Source organism: Mesoplodon densirostris, chromosome 11 (genome assembly GCF_025265405.1).
Source record: "Mesoplodon densirostris isolate mMesDen1 chromosome 11, mMesDen1 primary haplotype, whole genome shotgun sequence".
Classification (NCBI taxonomy): domain Eukaryota; kingdom Metazoa; phylum Chordata; class Mammalia; order Artiodactyla; family Ziphiidae; genus Mesoplodon; species Mesoplodon densirostris.
Window position 1 is genome coordinate 23,877,758 of NC_082671.1, and position 17,332 is coordinate 23,895,089.

At 34.2% G+C, this 17,332-nt stretch overlaps 1 protein-coding gene across 1 annotated transcript in view; it reads right to left on the bottom strand.

Annotated features, from left to right (window-relative positions):
- Window positions 1–17,332, bottom strand: part of INTS13 (integrator complex subunit 13) — a 33,390-nt gene that overhangs the window by 4,937 nt on the left and 11,121 nt on the right. The window contains exons 6-15 of the mRNA XM_060112270.1: window positions 16,233–16,323; window positions 14,732–14,860; window positions 13,134–13,218; window positions 9,496–9,585; window positions 8,952–9,041; window positions 7,643–7,821; window positions 6,377–6,547; window positions 5,967–6,121; window positions 5,441–5,671; window positions 1,967–2,106 (exon numbers count right to left, since the gene is read on the bottom strand). Coding sequence (XP_059968253.1) covers window positions 1,967–2,106; window positions 5,441–5,671; window positions 5,967–6,121; window positions 6,377–6,547; window positions 7,643–7,821; window positions 8,952–9,041; window positions 9,496–9,585; window positions 13,134–13,218; window positions 14,732–14,860; window positions 16,233–16,323 — 1,361 coding nt within the window. The remainder of the gene's footprint in view (window positions 1–1,966; window positions 2,107–5,440; window positions 5,672–5,966; window positions 6,122–6,376; window positions 6,548–7,642; window positions 7,822–8,951; window positions 9,042–9,495; window positions 9,586–13,133; window positions 13,219–14,731; window positions 14,861–16,232; window positions 16,324–17,332) is intronic.

Genomic DNA, 17,332 nt, shown 5'->3' on the forward strand with positions numbered 1-17,332 from the left:
GACTGTAGTGGGTGGTAGTGAAAATTTACGACAGTAAATTTGTCGGTTTTTTTTGCGGTACGTGGGCCTCCCACTGTTGTGGCCTCTCTCGTTGCGGAGCACAGGCTCCGGACGCACAGGCTCAGCGGCCATGGCTCACGGGCCTAGCCGCTCTGCGGCATGTGGGATCTTCCCGGACCGGGGCACGAACCTGTGTCCCCTGCATTGGCAGGCGGACTCTCAACCACTGCGCCACCAGGGAAGCCCTACAACAGTAAATTTTTAAAAGCCCCTGCCTTTGAAATGTTTCAGCCGAATAGTAGAGGCAACATATCAATCAGCAATGTCAATGCAGTACTCTAAGTGCTACCATAGTATTAATCATGGGATGCAACAGAAACACAAAGAAGTACCTGACTTAATTGTGAAAGGAGGTCCTCAGGGAAGTCTTTTCTGAAAAAGTAGTTACTTAAGTTAAAATCTGAATGACATACATTAGCAAGAGGAAAGAGTGGGTATTTGTGAAAATAGTTATTCTGGGGCTTTATAAATTCCACCCTATGGACACACCATCATTTAAGTCATTCTCTTGCTAATTCATGTTTCAGTTGCTTGCAACTTTTTGCTACTATAAATAATAATTTTTAGAGTTCTATTTTCCAAACAGTGTTGAAGCACTGTTTAGATTAAACCTAAATTAACCTCATCCTAATCAGCAGTGGCATGTGAGTAATAGAATAATTTACCAATAGACATTTATTTAAATCCCATTATTTTCCAGGTACCCTGGGCAAATGCCTGAAAGACAAATATGGTAAGATCGCTCTTACCTCCAATTTCAAAGAAATCAGTGAACTGGACAATATTAACATGTATTACAATATATATTACAACAATAGTATATAAAAAAAAAACAAACAATCCAACCTTCTCCCTAGGATGAGCTGCCAATAATTGTAACTAGCTCTGAGGTCTTATGTAAAGGCACAGTGGTAAGAACTCAGTCCTTTGTCATACCATTTCCCATTTACCCTGAAAGAACTGAATTTAGTTTACCTTCAAGATAACTAAAGCCTAAAGTGATTTCAGGCACTCCCAAACCCAAATCCTATCTTTGACTGCTAGAATTCCTCAAGAGGAAATTCAGCTTTTCAGCCTATAACTAAGACATAAAAGGCATTACAATAAAAATATTGTTTGTAATACCTTTACTGAAACCCATTCACAAGACATTTTAATTTATCAGTAAATGGGGATATTAGATCCTTCCCTAAGTTCAGTAACAGCTTAGAGAAAAGAGTCTGTCCTCAATAACCTAGCACTTAGTATAGTGTTAGGAACATACACAGATTCAAGTTTATGTAATTAAAGTTTCTTAAACCACAGACTTTATAGTAAAAGTGTTTATCTTCCAAAGGCTTCGTTAATAAAGCTATGACACTATGTTTCCTTTAAAGCTGACAAATGGGACTTCCCTGGTGGCACAGTGGTTAAAAATCCGCCTGCCAATGAAGGGGACAGGGGTTCGAGCCCTGGTCTGGGAAGATCCCACATGCCGCGGAGCAACTAAGCCCATGTGCCACAACTACTGAGCCTGCGCTCTAAAGCCCGGGAGCAACAACTACTGAGCCTGTGTGCCACAACTGCTGAGGCCCACGCACCTAGAGCCCATGCTCCGCAACAAGAGAAGCCACCGCAATGGGAAGCCTGCGCACTTCAACGAAGGGTGGCCCCCACTCACTGCAACTAGAGAAAGCCCATGCACAGCAATGAAGACCCAACGCAGCCAAAAATAAACTAAAATTAAAAAAAAAAGTTGACAAATATATTTACTGCCTATATTTTCCAAGGCTGTGAACAAAGGGTCTCCTAAACAACATCAGGAGCAGTGAGTAGCTCTTCCTCACACACAACATAAAAGGACACTGTACAACAGAACTAAACTGGAAAACTTTTTACAAACATAGTTACCACAGTTCTACCTTACCTTTTGATTTTTCTACTGGTGGAGTTTCATCCATCTCAACAAGAGGCTTTTTATTTGGAGGTTCTGGGGAATCAGGTGAATCTTTGATAATCTCAGCTTCAGCCAACTCTTCTTTTCCACGTTCTAAGATTCCTTTTAATCTTTCAGAGGGACAAATAATAAAAACTTATAAGTTTAAATTCTCAGAAATCTGAATGGTTCAATAATTTAACTAGACTTTACATATCAATCAATAAAAGATACCTGACTCTCACAACATAAGCCTAGGAACAAATCAGAAGCTATACCTCAAATTAAAATCAGGTAAGAGAACTTAACGAATTTAAACACAAGTTTCCCTTTTCCTCCCTATAATGCAGTAATTCAGTAACATAGTCAGCTGTAAAATGGGGCTAAAATTATAAAAGAAAATGAAGAAGAATTTATAAAGGTGAAATTTTAAAGGTCAGAAATAATGTGATCTCTGTTGCAACAAAAAGAATAAAATACCTAGGAATAAACCTACCTATGGAGACAAAAGACCTGTATGCAGAAAATGTAAGACACTGATGAAAGAAATTAAAGATGATACAAACAGACGGAGAGATATACCATGTTCTTGGATTGGAAGAATCAATATTGTGAAAATGACTATACTACCCAAAGCAATCTATAGATTCAATACAATCCCTATCAAATTACCAATGGCATTTTTACAGAACTAGAACAAAAAAATCTTAAAATTTGTATGGAGACACAAAAGACCCTGGATAGTCAAAGCAGTATTGATGGAAAAAAAACAGATCTGGAGGAATCAGACTCCCTGACTTCAGACTATAACAAAGCTACAGTAATCAAGACAATAAGGTACTGGCACAAAAACAGAAATATAGATCATTGGAACAGGATAGAAAGCCCAGAGATAAACCCACGCACCTATGGTCAACTAATCTATGACAAAGGAGGCAAGGATATACAATGGAGAAAAGACAGTCTCTTCAATAAGTGGTGCTGGGAAAACTGGACAGCTAATGTAAAAGAATGAAATTAGAACACTCCCTAACACTGTACACAAAAATAAACTCAAAATGGATTAGAAACCTAAATGTAAGACCGGACAGTATAAAACTCTCAAAGGAAAACATAGGAAGAACACTCTTTGCCATAAATCACAGCAATCTTTTTTGATCCACCTCCTAGAGTAATGGAAATAAAAACAAAAATAAACAAATGGGACCTAATGAAACTTAAAAGCTTTTGCAAAGCAAAGGAAACTACAAACAAGACAAAAAGACAACCCTCAGAATGGGAGAAAATGTTTGCAAATGAATCAAGGAACAAAGGATTAATCTCCGAAATATATAAACAGCTCATGCAGCTCAATATTAAAAAAACAAACAACCCAATCCAAAAATGGGCAGAAGGCCTAAATAGACATTTCTCCAAAGAAGACATACAGATGGCCGAGAGGCACATGAAAAGCTGCTCAACATCACTAATTATTAGAGAAATGCAAATCAAAACCACAATGAGGTATCACCTAACACCAGTTAGAATGGGCATCATCAGAAAATCTACAAACAACAAATGCTGGAGAGGGTGTGGAGATAAGGGAACCCTCTTGCACTGTTGGTGGGAATGTAAATTGATACAGCCACTATGGAGAACAGTATGGAGGTTCCTTAAAAAACTAAAAATAGAACTACCATACGACCCAGAAATCCCACTACTGGGCATATATCCAGAGAAAACCATGATTCAAAAAGACACATGCACCCCAATGTTCATTACAGCACTATTTACAATAGCCAGGTCATGGAAGCAACCTAAGTGCCCAATGACAGAGGAATGGATAAAGATGTGGTACATATATACAATGGAATATTACTCAGCCATAAAAAGGAATGAAATTGTGTCATTTGTAGAGATGTGGATGGATCTAGAGACTTTCATACAGAGTGAAGTAAGTCAGAAAGAGAAAAACAAGTATCGTATATTAATGCATATATGTGGAACCTAGAAAAATGGTACAGATGAACCAGTTTGCAGGGCAGAAATTGAAACACTGATGCTGAGAACAAATGTATGGACACCAAGTGGGAAAGTGGCAGGGGGGTGTTGGTGATGTGATGAATTGGGAGATTGGGATTGACATATATACACTAATACGTATAAAATAGGTAACTAATAAGAACCTGCTGTATAAAAAATAAAATAAAATTCAAAAAAACCAAATAATGTGATCTTTGGAAGATACTTCACAATTTTAATTTCTAAAGATATAGACAAAATACTATTTCAAATTACAAATAAGATTAAGAAATCTACTAGCATTTGTTCCCTAGTTTATGTATGTGGAAATGTACTTATGTTCCTTAAGGTAGGAACTTAACTCCAAGCTTATTTTGAATTTCATATACTTGAAGATCAGTGGGATCTGAATGAGAATATTCTTTCCCCCCTCTTCTTAAAGCAAGACAATTCTGTTTCAGAAACTCAGCAGCACTAAGGCAGAAGTGAACCTCTAGGCCAAATGGAATAAAAGTGTCCTACTTATTTATGAATGAAATAATACACTTTCCAGAATTAGCTTCAAAATATTCAGGTGGGGGAGGTGGAGGGTGGTAGTGGTGAGGGGAATGGATGTGAATATATATGAAGTGAGATCTGCCATGAATTGATTAACTTTTAAAAGTAGATAATAGGTAACTCTTTATTCTACTCTTGGATTAAGTTTCAAATTTTCCATAGTAAGTTCTGTCTTAAAGGACTGACTACATTGCCATTGTAATAGTTACCTGGTTCTCTGCCTCATTTCTGGCAAGGAGGTAGAAGATAGAGCCAACTACTGATAATATGTCATGATATTTTTATTTATAGACCTTTATTACTTTTTATGTTTTTTTCCAAATTTAACCCTGACATCACTATATAAATCATGAACTGAGGAAAAGAGTGTACTATTGAGGAAGGTTTTCAGAATAGGACTATGATCTTTCATGCTTTCAAGGGTTTCCTATACCTATTTTTATAATAGCATCTTCCACACTTTGCTGTAAATCGCTCATTTACTTGCCTACCTCTACACAACACTGTACATTCTTCCAGGGCAGGGATCGTATGCCAAATGACTGGCACATCATGGGCTTTTAATAAGTATTCATTGAATAAAGAAATAAAACTATGCCTTTGATGTTCATAACACATAAAAGCAACTACTGATACCAAAAATCATGTATTATGACTTTCAGAAGTTAATTAGGAAAAAAATTAAACACTATCTTTGCCCCAATAGTAAAAAAAAAATCATACCTCTTTAAGCCCAAGAAAGACCTTCCAGACTTGAAGAATGATAAAATAATAGTTATAAAATACAATAAACACATATTAAATGAAGTACTAATAAATAAGGTCTGAATGTTCAAATGCGGTACATGTAGAATGGGATATGCCAAAAGGCACCATAGTGCTATGTTAATTTAATTAAGAAATCACCTCTCTGAATCTTGCCAAGATTTCTCCTGTTCATAATCTTTCACTGCTTTCTCTGACTTGTCCTCTTTGTCCTCCCTTTTTCTTCCTCGTTTCTTTCGTTCTTCTTCTTCTGGGGGTTTGCTCCTACATGCCATTAGACATTCCAAGACTCTTTGATGTTTCTCCGAATTGTTGATATGGGCTCTGACAAGCGTTTCTAACTCATTCCACATGATACGGTACTGTTCATCTCTAAAGTAAAGATTTAAAATAATGTTCTTACAAAATACTCTTTAAATAATACCCGTGTCACTTGTTACTGATAAAGTTAAAAGAAATAATTAAACATGGGTTTCCTTTCTCTTCCAACAGTGCAATTCTAAGTGATAATGTATCTAATTCTGCTATTTTATATCATTTCATCTTAATCATATGTATGTGTATATACACACCCCCAAACATATAATTTACATATGGAAAAGTTAGCTCAAAAAAACAGTAAGTATCAAGAAAATGTGATATACGAGAAAGAAAGAAAAAAACCTACCTTTTAGGGCCTTTTCCTCTTGTACCAACTGTGGAAATAGGTAGAGGATCATTTTTTCTTTCCATATCGACTAAGTTGTATATTGTTTTTTGACAGTTTAACACATCTTCTTCTGTCAAAGATTCTTTCACAATAACACTGGCTAATGGAACTACCTGTTAGATTAAAAAAAAAAAAAAGAAAGAAAAAGAAAATCTGTCATGAAAAATAAGTATCGAAGCATCTAAACAGTACTTGAATTGATTTTAAACATCACCATGGAGAGCTAATCTATAACCATCACTTCCATTTTCTATTACTAATTCTTTAACTGTAGCAAAGTCTTATATTTCATTCTTTGCTTGATAAATGTTATTTGTAAACAATATATAACTATTCTAGAAGAAAAACTGAAACTATTTAACACTTACCGCTTGCATGTTAAAGATGGTGGTCTGTGAAATAATCATAGGCCAGTAACGGGTGTGTTTTTCTAACTGATCTTTTGCTCGTTCCAAAGGAATCTCAAGACTTCCATCAATTTTATATCTGGGGTCTAGAAAAGGAGTTAATCTGTTTTCCCTCATAAATTCACCAAAATCCTAATGATAACCAAATAAAATAAAATTAGAAACTATTTTCTAATGTTTCAGTACGGATTACATGTAACAGTCTGTTCCCCTGAGGTCTTCTGTCCTGTGATATGCAACAAAGCATTTTCTCTAACAGCCCGCCCTCCACACACTAATTTCTTCCTTTCTTTTTGAACATGAAACCTATCAGCCTTTATTCAACGGAGATGAAGAAAACTTCAAACATTAAAACATTCATGGTGCTTTCCACTTTTAAAAAACACTCATTTTTCTTCACTTCTATAATTTAACTCTTTTCTATTATATGCAGATAAAAGAATAAGTTCATCACATTAGAATACCATTTTGCTTAAAAATTACCTTAATACAACATCAAAATGTTAACAGTGGTTATCTTTGAATGATGGAATTACAGGTCTTTGTTTTTGCTTTTTTATAAAAAGAATCTACATTTTCTAAATTTTCTACAATGAATACTTACTAGCTTTCTCCTTATTTAAAAAATTATGTAAAAATAAAAATGAAAGCCTAATCAAAAACAATTACAGTACAAAACACTTTGTGGTTTACAAAGTATATTCATATACATCATTCACATTTAATTTTTAAAACCACCTTAAAAAGTAGACAGCCATGAAATATCAAAGAGGGGTGGAAGAGTGAAAAATTCAAATCTGAACAATTCAATTTCTACCAAAAATAGATAAAATTTCCTTGTATGCACCTCTCAATAATATAAAAATTTATAGTGTTATTTCAAAGTAGCAGAATCCAAACTTTCAAATGTTTATGCTTGGCACTTAAGTTACTAGAAATAAAATTCCACCTAAAATATTAGTTCGAATCAACTTCCATTCTCTCCTATAATTCCAGTGTGTGTCAATGCTATTCAGATACTTCTCAGCATACACTGAGTATGTAAGGAAGACAACATAGTGATAAACGGCTCTTTTGAGCAAGTACTGCAGGAAATTCACCTAATTAAAACAATAATAAAAAACCAACGTCTCTAAACTTCTTTTTGCCACAGATCTTAGCATATAATAGGTACTCTATGTACTTGCTGAATGACAGACTCAAAATTTATAGATATTAGAGTCTTACTGTAATCCGGTAGTCTGTAACTCTTCCTCCACATCCTTCACTAATTGAAGGCGGATCTTCTAGAATGGATCGAGAACTGCTAAGGACGTGCAAAAAAATCTCTCCTCCATGGCTACTAAGCATATGACTAATGACTTTGGAACCTGACTTTCGTGGTTGTTCCAATAAAACAGAACGACCTGTCAAAAACAAGATTACTCTATCAGTAATGAAATCCCAAGGGCTCTTAGTTCTTCCCTTAAGATTTATGTCTAGATTTTTCATTTTATTTATTGCTCTTCATATTTTAACCAGCACTGCTAATTGAGTGTATCTGCATATCAAGTCCTAAAAATCTGAATTCTAGCCTTAGCTTTCTCTTTGCTTCTCCAAGCTTACATAGTTACACAGTTTTCCAAAGTAAGTACAGTGTTTGGTTATATTATTCATTCAATTACAAGTTCATACAAAATTTTTCTCCTGGACATCAAGAAGAAAAGTGGGACAACTCTTATATAACCCTTAGGTTATCAAAGCTACAAACCATTTGGGGGAGAAAGCAAGTCTCAATTCACTTCTACCATACCTCCTTATTGGCACTGTTATTTTAACTACTTGCTACTTTACATGACCAAATGTTATTTAATCTGAACATTACATAATCTGATAATCAAACTGTGCTTAATATAACAATGAAATTAACCTTATGCTAAAGGCAGAGTAACTCTTTACAACTGTGGTTCCAAAACCTAGTTATTATAAGAATCATCAGAGGAGCCATCAGAATTTAGATTTAGCAAATGGAATTCAATAATTTTTAAAAAAATTTTTTACACAAGGAAACATCAGATTTAAAGTCATACCTGTAAGAATAATATGGTATATTACTGAAAATAAGATGTTTATTTATAATAAAGATATAGTGTTTAAAGAGAAATAATTCCATATATATTTTGCAATTTAAAATTCAATAGGCCAAGATAAACAAGTCTATATTATTTTATCTTCCAAAAAAAACAACTTAGACTCTAAATGTCAAATTTTTAAAATAAAAATTCTAAAAAATATATTAAGTAAATTTACTTAGATACAATAGTCTGAAAGACAAACTCAACTTATGTTTAAACATTAGTAAAACTGTTAAAGGGTATTTACCATTATATAAATTATTTATATTTACCATTATATAAATTTAAAACAGCTTTGGGAAATAAAATAGTTAGACTATATTGAAGAAAACAGCTTTTCGAGAATTCACATTTTCACATATTCTCACTAATGATTTCACTTGTCATAATCTCAGTCAAAACAATTAAATGATGAAAGTTACCATTTAGAAGAAAATTAGTAAGGCAGGAGGAAGGTCTACTATTTACATCTACGGGTGAAATTCGATAAGCGCCAGTGCAATAGTGTAATTCTGAAACAGAAGAAAACACTCATTTGAAAGAATATAAAGAAATATTTCCACAATTAAAAGAGGGAAAACAAGCAAAAACAAAAGCTTGTTCCTTGATCCTCTAAAACAATGAAAAACAAAAATTCAAAAAGAAACAAATAGTCACTACACAATACTTAAAGAATCTTTTGATTATTCTTTTCTCTTTCAATTATTTTAATTTTTTTTTATTTATTTTATTTTATTTTTTTTTCTTTTTGCGGTATGCGGGCCTCTCACTGTTGTGGCCTCTCCCGTTGCGGAGCACAGGCTCCGGATGCGCAGACCCAGCAGCCATGGCTCACGGGCCCAGCCGCTCCGCGGCATATGGGATCCTCCCAGACCGGGGCACGAACCCGTATCCCCTGCATCGGCAGGCGGACTCTTAACCACTGCGCCACCAGGGAGGCCCTTTCAATTATTTTTAAATACCTACCAATGTTATTTGTCCTTGGTGTGCACCACTTTAATGTTATTGTTTCTTTAAATGAGCCTTCTCTACTGCTTCCACTTAAGTGGTTATCACCTTTAAAAATAAGTTAGAGAAATAATAACATTACTAAATAATCACAAACTTCAAATGTTTGACAAGATTTCCAAGAGTTTAAGGTCTATAAGAGAAAATACCTCTGGGAGCACATCTTTTTTTAGCAAGTCTCCTAGAAAAATACCAAATTGAATTTGGATATGAGTTATTATTAAAATAAGTACTTTGTTTTCCTCCAAATTTCTCATTAATTAATTTAATCATTTCAGTCACTACACTAAAAATCAACAGCAAATTTTTAAAAATTTTAAGAATCTACAACTGCTACCCTCTGACACCATTAAATGATAAAATAACATGGTTATGTAGAAAGCTTCAGGAATCTAAAATGTACAACTCGTTGTACTGAATCCCAATAAATTTATTAGAAGAAATATAAAATGAGGAATCTATAAGGTAAATATATAAGAAGATGTAACAGTGAGCACTTTTTGCCTTAATGGAGTTCAGAGTAAACAGATGTTAAAATAATAATGAACACTGAAGTCTTAAACCCCTCAAGGTCATCCAAGAGGGTTGGAATCAACTTCTTCCAAACTCATGTTAACGTTGATATTTTGACCTCTTCCCATAAAAAACAAATGTTCTTAACAGTATCCAGAATGGTGAATCCTTTCCAGAAGGTTTTCAACTTTCTTTGCCAAGATCCATCAGAGGAATCACTACCTATGGCAGTTACAGCTTTATGAAATCTATTTCTTAAATAGTAAGACCTGAAAGTCAAAATTACTCCTTGATCCATGTGCTGTGGAAAGGATGTTGTGTTAGCAGGCAAGAAAACAACATTAATCTCATTGTATGTCTCCATCAGAGCTCTTGAGTGACCAGGTGTACTGTCAATGAGCAGTAATATTTTGAAAGAAACCTTTTTTTCTGAGCAGTAGGCTAAATTGTAGGCTTAAAATAATCAGTAAACCATGTTGTCAAAAGATGTGCTGTTATCCAGGCTTTGTTGTTGTACTGATAGAGTAGAGTAGATGGAGTAGATTTAGTGTAATTCTTAAGGGTCCTAGGATTTTCAGAAGGGTAAATAAGCTTTGGCTTCAACTTAAAGTTACCAGCTGCATTAGCCCCTAATAAGAGTGTCACCCTGTCTTTTGAAGCTTTGAAGTCAGGCACTGACTTCTCCTCTCTAGCCATCAAAGTCCTAGATGACATCTTCTTCCAATAGAAGGCTGTTTCATCTACACTAAAAATCTGTTTAGTGCAGCCACCTTCATGAATTATCTGACCTAGATCTTCTGGATAACTTGCTGCAGCTTCTATATCAGCACTTGCTGCTTCACCTTGCACTTGTATGTTATGGAGACAGTTTCTTTCCTTAAACATCATGAACCATCCTCTGCTGGCTTCAAACTTTTATTCTGTACCTTCCTCACCTCTTTCAGCCTTCACAGAATTGAAGAGAGTTAGGGCTTTGCTGTGGACGAGGCTTTGGCTTGAGAGAATGTTGTGGCTGGTTTGATCTTCTACCCAGACCACTATAACTTCCTCTATATCAGCAATAAGGCTGTTTCACTTTCTTATCATTTGTGTGTTCACTGAAGTAGCACTTTTAATTTCCTTCAAGAATTTTTCCTTTGCATTCACAACTTGGCTAACTGTTTGGTGCAAGAGGCCTTGCTTTCAGTCTATCCTGGCTTTTCGACATGCCATCCTCACTAAGCTTAATCATTTCTAACTTTTGATTTAAAGTGAGAGACGTTTCACAGCAAAGGAAACCATAAACAAAACGAAAAGACAACCAACAGAATGGGAGAAAATATTTGCAAATAATGCGACCCAACAAGGGATTAGTCTCCAAAATTTACAAAGAGCTCATGCAGCTCAATATCAAAAAAAACAACAACCCAGGGGCCTCCCTGGTGGCGCAGTGGTTGAGAGTCCGCCTGCCGATGCAGGGGATACGGGTTCGTGCCCCGGTCTGGGAGGATCCCATATGCCGCGGAGCGGCTGGGCCCGTGAGCCATGGCCGCTGAGCCTGCGCATCCGGAGCCTGTGCTCCGCAACGGGAGAGGCCACAACAGTGAGAGGCCCGCGTACAGCAAAAAAAAAAAAACAACAACCCAATCAAAAAATGGGCAGAAGACCTAGAGATATTTCTCCAAAGAAGACATAGCTTCAGCTGGCCAACAGGCATATGAAAAGATGCTCAACATCACTAATTACTAGAGAAATGCAAATCAAAACTGCAATGAGATATCACCTCACACTGGTCAGAATGGCCATCATCAAAAAAACATGCAAACAATAAATGCTGGAGAGGGTGTGGAGAAAAGGGAACCCTCTTGCACTGTTGGTAGAAACGTAAATTGATACAGCCACTATGGAGAACAGTATGGAGGTTCCTTAAAGAACTAAAAATAGAACTACCATACGACCCAGCAATGCCCACCATATTGGGCATATACCCTGAGAAAACCGTAATTCAAAAAGAGTCATGTACCAAAATGTTCATTGCAGCTCTATTTATAATAGCCAGGACATGGAAGCAACCTAAATGTCCAGTGACAGAAGAATGGATAAAGAAGATGTGGTACATATATACCATGGAATATTACTCAGCCATTAAAAAGAATGAAATAATGCCATTTGCAGCAACATGGATGGACCTGGAGATTACCATACTAAGTGAAGTGAGACAGAGAAAAATGAATATCATATGATATCACTTATAGGTGGAATCTAAAAAAATGATACGAATGAACTTATTTACAAAACAGAAACAGACTCAAGACTTAGAGAATGAACTTATGGTTATCGGGGGGAAGGGAGAGGGGGAGGGATAGATTGGGAGTTTGGGATTGACATGTACACACTGCTATATTTAAAATAAAATGCCTTTCCATGAAAAAAAATACAGTGAGAGATGTGCAACTCTTCCTTTCTTAGAGGCCACTGTAGAGTTATTAACTGGACTAATTTCAATATTGTTGTGTCTCAGGGAATAGGGAGGCCCAAGGAGAGGGAAAGAGATGGGGAATAGGCAGTCAGTGGAGCAGTGAGAACACACACAACATTTATGGAATAAGTTCTCTGTCTTATATGGGTACAGTTTGTGGCACCCCAAAACAATTTACAAGAGCAACATCAAAGATCATTGATCACAGATCACCGTAACAAAAATAATGACGAAAAAGTCTGACATACTGCGAGAATTACCAAAATGTGACACAGAGACATGAAGTGAGCAAATGCTACTGAAAAAATTTTGCCAAAGATTTGCTCAACCCAGGTTGCCACAAACATTCAATTTGTAAAAAAATGCAATATCCGTGAAGCACAATAAAGCAAAGCATGATAAAATGAGGTATGTCTGTATTTGTTCCATTAGCCTAGTCTTTCCCAAAGTAAATTCAATAGAACACTAGTTCCATGGCCATTAATGGGTGATATTGACAGGTAAGTTTGGAACGGGATGAACTAAAGTCAATCAGGTTTACTTACTCAAGAACTTCTCAAAGCTGTTAATATGCTTTCATATGTTAGATCTTACAAAATAGTATTTTCCAACGTCTCTTACTTACCACTTTTCAGAAAATCTACATGTGCATCTTTGTGATGAAGTAGCTCCACATCGTAATTGGCAGATGTGTTAGCATGTTGTTCTTCCTTAAAGCAAAATTTAAAATAACTTGGTTTTGTTTTTAAAACAATGAAGTAATTATTCATTTTGCTTAAAGTGAGATCAAATATACCCAACAATAATTAGCTATAATAAGGGGACAGTTTGCTCAGTAATTAATCTATTTAAAGATGCAATAATTTTCCACAGCAATATAAACGATATTAAAAAACGACTGGCTACATATCAGTAATAAAGTAGTGATTTTTCTTATGTTATGTCAGAATTAACATAGATGGTTCATCTAGAAATTTTAGAAATTTTTTTACTCTGAATGCATTGTCCTGCCAATACTTTTTATACCCAAATACGATGTAATTGAAATAGTTTACTCCATGTAAAATAGTTGATTGAAGGCGGAAATAGCATCTTTAAATACCTATAGTACATTAGCAAGCACCAATTATATAAAATAGCAAATACAGACTAATAAACAAGTTTAGTAACTTGTCCTCACTAAACAGTACATAGAAACTTCAACGTTATCTATTTACAAGAAAAAGACAAAGACTGAGGAGTCACACCAGTAGCACACAACTATGGTCAAATTTAAAAAGCAAGGTATCTGTCACCCTCAGAGTGTTTTTCTCATAACTCATGAAATTACATGAAAATACATCTATCGTGCTCGTTTAGTTGTTCACTGCTGCCTCACCTAAACTGTTCTATTGGTTAAGGCTATAATTTCTATTAAAGAGCCAGCCAGTGGTATAAGGAGGAAATTAATAATGAAAAGATTACATTTCTCATGCAATTTAGTTTTCATCATGGGGTGGCAAAAAAAATGAAACTGGGCTTATGAGAAAGCTAATTTAAATTTTTAGATATACTGGCTACTTTATATTTGTAAACATAATCAATACAATTAAATGTAACTCCCCTCAGTAAAAATTCATTTGAAGCTTTCTATGGCCCAGGCATTGTGCTGGTCTTAGGCAACTAAATAACATAATGGAAATGACAAGACAGTAACAGATTCCTAAGAAAATTCATTAGTAAAATCATAAGACTCATATGTTTTTCAGCTAGAATCATAAACTTGCTTAAAACTATAAACTATTTTTCCCTAGTTAGACCTATTAGTTACAAACACCTTCATACTGGGTAGGCAAGAACAAAAATATAAGAAAGAAAAGATCTACTAGAACACACAAAGTGAGTAAAATCTAATAACAACTGTCAGGAAAAGAATCACAGAAAAAGTAATCATTTCAGATAGAAATTATATTTTGATGAAAGTAATGAGAACAAAATTAAAAACAAAAAAGCTGATAGAGAATGTTCTTATTAGGAAAAAAAATACAGCACTTTGTTCTGTGATCCTTTCTTGTTGCTTTTCATTATTTACTAACCTGGTCAAAGACACTGAATGTGTGCTAGCAAAACAGAAAATATGATATGGGAAGAAAAAGTTAAGGTTCATTAAAATAAATAATACATATCAAATATTTAAAAAGCAAAGCAGAGCTTTCAAAATAGCAACAAAAAAGAACTGCCTACCTTCATTGGAATATTTGTAATAGTAGTTGAAGCCAAGTCGAAATGCTGCTGTACTAAAATATTTAATTTGGTAGCAAGATGCCGTCCTGCACGAACACTATGAACTTCACTGGTTAAAACAGGGGACAACTATAGAAAGGTATGAAAAAAAAAAAAACCCACAAAACTTTAATACATTTTAACTTAGTGCTAAATATTTTACTTCAACCCATGAAAATTAAGTACTTTTACTTGTGAGAATTTAGGGGGGAAAAGGTCCATAAATTAACCATAATCATTATTTTAGTAATATATTTTTATACATTCATTCATTCAACAGATAGGTATTAAAGAGAACTTACTGTATAAATTGCCAGAAACTGTGTGAGCTACTGGAGGATATAGCAGTGAACAGGCAAAATCCCTGTCCTCATGAAACTTAGCGTAGAATAGTCTTTGATTTAAATATATATTTTAATTTATCATTTTTACTTCTATTTATCTATATGCAAAATTGATTTGAAGTGCCCCACAGAAATACTGTAGAAAAAATAATTAATTTTGTGGAGAGGACAAACCTCTGCAGATACTACTACTTATTACAAAGAATGAAAATCACTACAATCATCATATTTTGTCACCAAGAAATGTATAAGGCAGCCAAAAGTTACTTATAACAAGGTAACAAAATTTTACTCATTCCAGGGTAATAGTATTTATTGTAAGTAAATTACTTACTTATCTCAAAGTAAAGCCAATATAATGTCATGTTACCAAGAGTCAGAAAAAAGTTAACAAAAACTGGGCTTACACTGGAAACCACATAAAACACAATGATAGAGATAATGACCTAAAACAAAATCAGCTATAAAAAAAAATCATTATCTAAGTTAATACTTCATGTTTATATTAAGTAATGCTAACTAAAAAACAAAAATAAGAACATACACATTTAATATAGTTATACAAACACACATATCTGTATTTCTAAACACAGACCACCAATGGAGAAAATTATGTGACGTGAATCCATTTAACAATCAACAGACTCATCTCTTCCTTTAAAATTGTTCAAATTTATTTGAAAAGTAAAACCAAGGTTGGAAATTAGTCTTTTACCCCCCTGGATAGGTAAAGTTAATTTCTTTGTTATAGGAGTGTATTTTGATTAAAGAGTGTATTGTTTTCCTAATGAGGAGAAAAACAGTTCTACAGAGTAAGAAGTCATTAAAGCAATTGAAATCCATTACAGTAACTGAAATTTGAGAAACAATACAAATTGTGTATGGTTTGAGAACACAGTTATTTAAAATAAACATCAACAGGCAAACATAACAAAGTACTTTCAAAATCTACAATTAAAGAACTAATCTAGGTACTTTGCCATACAGGTTGCTTTCAAAACTCTAAATATTTTTGTATCAGAAAATGTTGGCAACCTGATCATTCTTATGCTAAACCTTCTCAGCATTTATTATTAATAATTAACAATGATCTCTTCTTCCATTACTTCTGCACTTACCTCTTTTTTAGGACGATCAGATACAAGGCTGTCTTCACCAACTGGGTAGGTATGGATCAAGACTAGCTCACACTTCTGAATCTGCATGAGACTTAAAGACAAACTTTTCACTTAGAATATAAGACTACATACTACGTAAAGAATTCAGGCAGGTAAACTATAAAAAGGTTTATATACTAAAACAGTGTGTCTCTATAATCAGATACTACCGTTAACATAAAAGCTAAATATTCAGAAAGACTGCATAACTGCTGTACTTGTATGAACATTTAATGAATAATTTATATGAGTTTAATTCAAATGCAAAAATGATCATTTTGTGTATTCGAAGGATAAAATAAAGGGAAAATTCTTATACTCTGGTATAATTTTCAATAGATAGCTGCCACAGAGAAAATGAATATATTGTGTATTAATTCCCCTTTTACTAGTGTTTTTCAAGAACAAATTATATTACCTATAATCAGTTATTTCCAAGAATACAGAATTTGTAATACTAAAAAGTTACCCCCAACTTTTTATTTTATTTATTTTTGCCCCCTCCATTTTATTTCTTTTTTTAAATTGAGGTACAGCTGATGTACAATAATAAAAGTTTCAGATATACGACAGCGATTCACAATTTTTAAAGGTTATACTCCATTTATAGTTACTATAAAATACTGGCTATATTCCCCATGTTGTACAATATATCCTTATAGCTTATTTATTTTATATATAGTAGTTTTAATTCCTACCCCTATCTTGCCCCTCTCCCCTTCCCTCTCTCCACTGGTAACTACTAGTTTGTTCTCTATATCTGTGAGCCAACTTTTTATTTTAAAATTTCCAAACCTACAGAAAAATTGAAAGAAAAGTACTATTCAATGAACACCCATATATCCTTAACATAGATTAGCTAATTAGCTGTTAGCTACACTTGTTTTCACTATAAATGCCTAAATAGATGTACATTCTTTTATTTTTTTACTAAGTCATTTGGGAGTAAGTTGCAGAGGAAATGATGTTTCTTTCCTAAATACCTCAGCATGCTTCCTTCTCCTAGTGAGAATAATCCTACTCGTTGACAATAATAACAGTACTCCACCTAGAAAATTAAT